General features: G+C 50.7%; 2 protein-coding genes across 2 annotated transcripts in view; both read left to right on the top strand.

Annotated features, from left to right (window-relative positions):
- LOC112070548 (complement C3-like) overlaps positions 1–2,650 on the top strand; it is a 76,722-nt gene that overhangs the window by 53,264 nt on the left and 20,808 nt on the right. Inside the window, 3 exon segments of the mRNA XM_070439023.1 lie at positions 7–903; positions 997–1,373; positions 1,375–1,926. Coding sequence (XP_070295124.1) covers positions 7–903; positions 997–1,373; positions 1,375–1,926 — 1,826 coding nt within the window.
- The window catches only part of LOC139024326 (complement C3-like), a 5,510-nt gene continuing 4,804 nt past the window's right edge, over positions 1,945–2,650 (top strand). The window contains exon 1 of the mRNA XM_070439021.1: positions 1,945–2,634. Coding sequence (XP_070295122.1) covers positions 1,945–2,634 — 690 coding nt within the window. The remainder of the gene's footprint in view (positions 2,635–2,650) is intronic.

The raw sequence follows: 2,650 nt of genomic DNA on the forward strand, positions 1-2,650 counted from the left end.
CAGGAGGTCCCCTGAATGTTAAGATCATGGTGAAGAACCACCCTACGCAGAGCAAAGAGCTAGTCTCTAAATTAGTGGTTCTGGATCAAGCGAACAACTTCCAGGCTATGACACAACTCGTCATCCCAGAGGGGGAGCACTTTTTTGTGGATGACCCCAAGCAGAAGCAGTATGTGGTCCTCCAGGCCCAGTTCCCTGACCGCCTCCTGGAGAAGGTTGTCCTGGTCTCCTTCCAGTATGGATACATCTTCATCCAGACTGACAAGACCATTTACACTCCGGCCAGCACCGTCTGCTACAGAGTGTTCTCTATGACTCCTGGCCTGGAGCCTCTGACCAGGGAGATATTTGAGGACAAGGAGGTCACCAAGAACAAAGATATCKCAGTCATTGTGGAGATCATGAMTCCTGAAAACATCACCATCTTCAGGGAGATCGTCAACTCAGACAAGGGAGTCAAATCTGGACAGTACATCCTCCCTGACATTGTCAGTTTCGGGACATGGCATATAGTCACAAGGTTCCAGAGCACTCCTCAAAAGACCTTCTCATCTGACTTTGAGGTCAAGGAGTATGTTCTGCCCAGCTTCGAGGTTAGTCTGACCCCAGCTAAAGCCTTCTTCTTCGTCGACGACGAAGACCTGACTGTTGACATCACTGCCAGGTATCTATACGGTAAGGAAGTGACAGGGACAGGCTATGTGGTGTTTGGTGTCATCACAACAGATAACGAGAAAAATATCTTCCCTGCCTCTCTGCAGAGAGTAGAGATCAAAGAAGGTAAAGGAGTGGCTTGTCTGAAAAAGGAACACATCACACAGACTTTCCCCAACATCCATGATCTGGTCAAACAGTCCATCTTCGTATCAGTCAGYGTGTTAACAGAGGGTGGGGGTGAAATGGTAGAGGCAGRGAAGAGAGGGATCCAGATTGTCACTTCGCCATACACCATCCTCTTCAAGAGAACGCCCAAATACTTCAAACCTGGCATGCCCTTCGACGTCTCTGTTTACATTACGAATCCCGACAACTCTCCAGCAAGTGGAGTGGAGATTGARGTGACTCCAGATAATGCTAAAGGGGTGACCAGGGCCAACGGTTTTGCCAAAATATCACTTAACACCGTGAAATCAGCCACAGAGCTGGCAATCACTGTGAAGACCAAGGACCCGGCGATCCTCCACAACAGACAGGCGGAGGCCACCATGAAGGCTCTCCCCTACAGAACTTCCACCGGGAACTTTCTCCATGTCGGGGTTGACTCTAATGAGCTGAAGATAGGAGACCCCATTAAGATCAATCTGAACCTGGGACTCACCCCCATACAAATCCATGACCTTACATACATGTTCCTGAGTAAAGGTCAGCTGGTGAAAGGTGGGCCGATTCAAAGACAGGGCAACGGCAAGCTGGTTGCACTGGTCAGTGCCTGTCTCCAAGGAGATGCTTCCGTCGTTCCGCATCGTAGCGTACTACCATGTGGGAGCAGCTGACCTGGTGGCAGACTCTGTCTGGGTTGACATCAAGGTCTCCTGCATGGGCTCACTGAAAGTGACATCGACCAGGCCCAAGCCATCCTATGAGCCTGGTAAGGAGTTCAGTCTAACCATCACTGGAGACCCGGGAGCTAAAGTAGGACTGGTGGCTGTAGACAAGGGAGTCTACGTTCTCAACAGCAAACACCGTCTCACACAGGCCAAGATCTGGRACACCATAGAGAAGCATGATACAGGCTGTACAGCTGGAGGGGGAGCAGACAATATGGGGGTGTTCTACGATGCTGGTCTGGTATTTGAGACCAACACTGCTAAAGGGACTGGGATCAGAACAGACCCCAGCTGTCCTGTTAGTTCTAGGCGGAGACGAGGAGTGACCATCAGTGACGGCATCACTAGTATGGCCAGTAAGTACAATGGTCTGGCCAAGGTGTGTTGTGTGGACGGGATGAGGGACAACACCATGGGATATACCTGTGACGGACGGGCCCAGTACATCACAGATGGGGACGTCTGCGTCCAAGCCTTCCTTGTCTGCTGCACTGAGATGGCCTCCAAGAAGATAGAATCCAAACAGGATGCACTGCTGCTCTCACTCAGTGAGGAGGATGATGATGCGTACATGCAGTCTGAAGACATTGTGTCTCGTCGTCAGATCCCTGAGAGCTGGATGTGGGGGGACACCAATCTTCCTGAATGCCCTGCCCAAGACAAGCACTGCGAGTCCACATCTGTAATAAGGAACATCATCCTAAAGGATTCCATCACCAGCTGGCAAATAACAGCCATCAGCCTGTCTAAAACTCATGGTATCTGTGTGGCAGATCCGTTTGAGATGATAGTTCTAAAGGAGTTCTTCATCGACCTCAAGCTGCCCTACACAGCCGTCCGCAACGAACAGCTGGAGGTCAAAGCAATCCTCCACAACTACAGCGAAGACCCCATCATTGTGTGTGTGGAGCTGATGGAGAATGACGAGGTGTGCAGCTCGGCAAGCAAGAAGGGTAAGTACAGTCAAGAAGTGAACATGGACGCCATGTCCACCCGGGTTGTCTCCTATGTCATCATCCCTATGAAGCAGGGAATGTACTCCATTGAGGTCAAGGCATCTGTGAAAAACTCTGACAGCAATGACGAGGTGAAGAGGGATCTGC

The sequence above is a fragment of the Salvelinus sp. IW2-2015 genome, unplaced genomic scaffold (assembly GCF_002910315.2).
Source record: "Salvelinus sp. IW2-2015 unplaced genomic scaffold, ASM291031v2 Un_scaffold1357, whole genome shotgun sequence".
In the NCBI taxonomy this organism is placed as follows: domain Eukaryota; kingdom Metazoa; phylum Chordata; class Actinopteri; order Salmoniformes; family Salmonidae; genus Salvelinus; species Salvelinus sp. IW2-2015.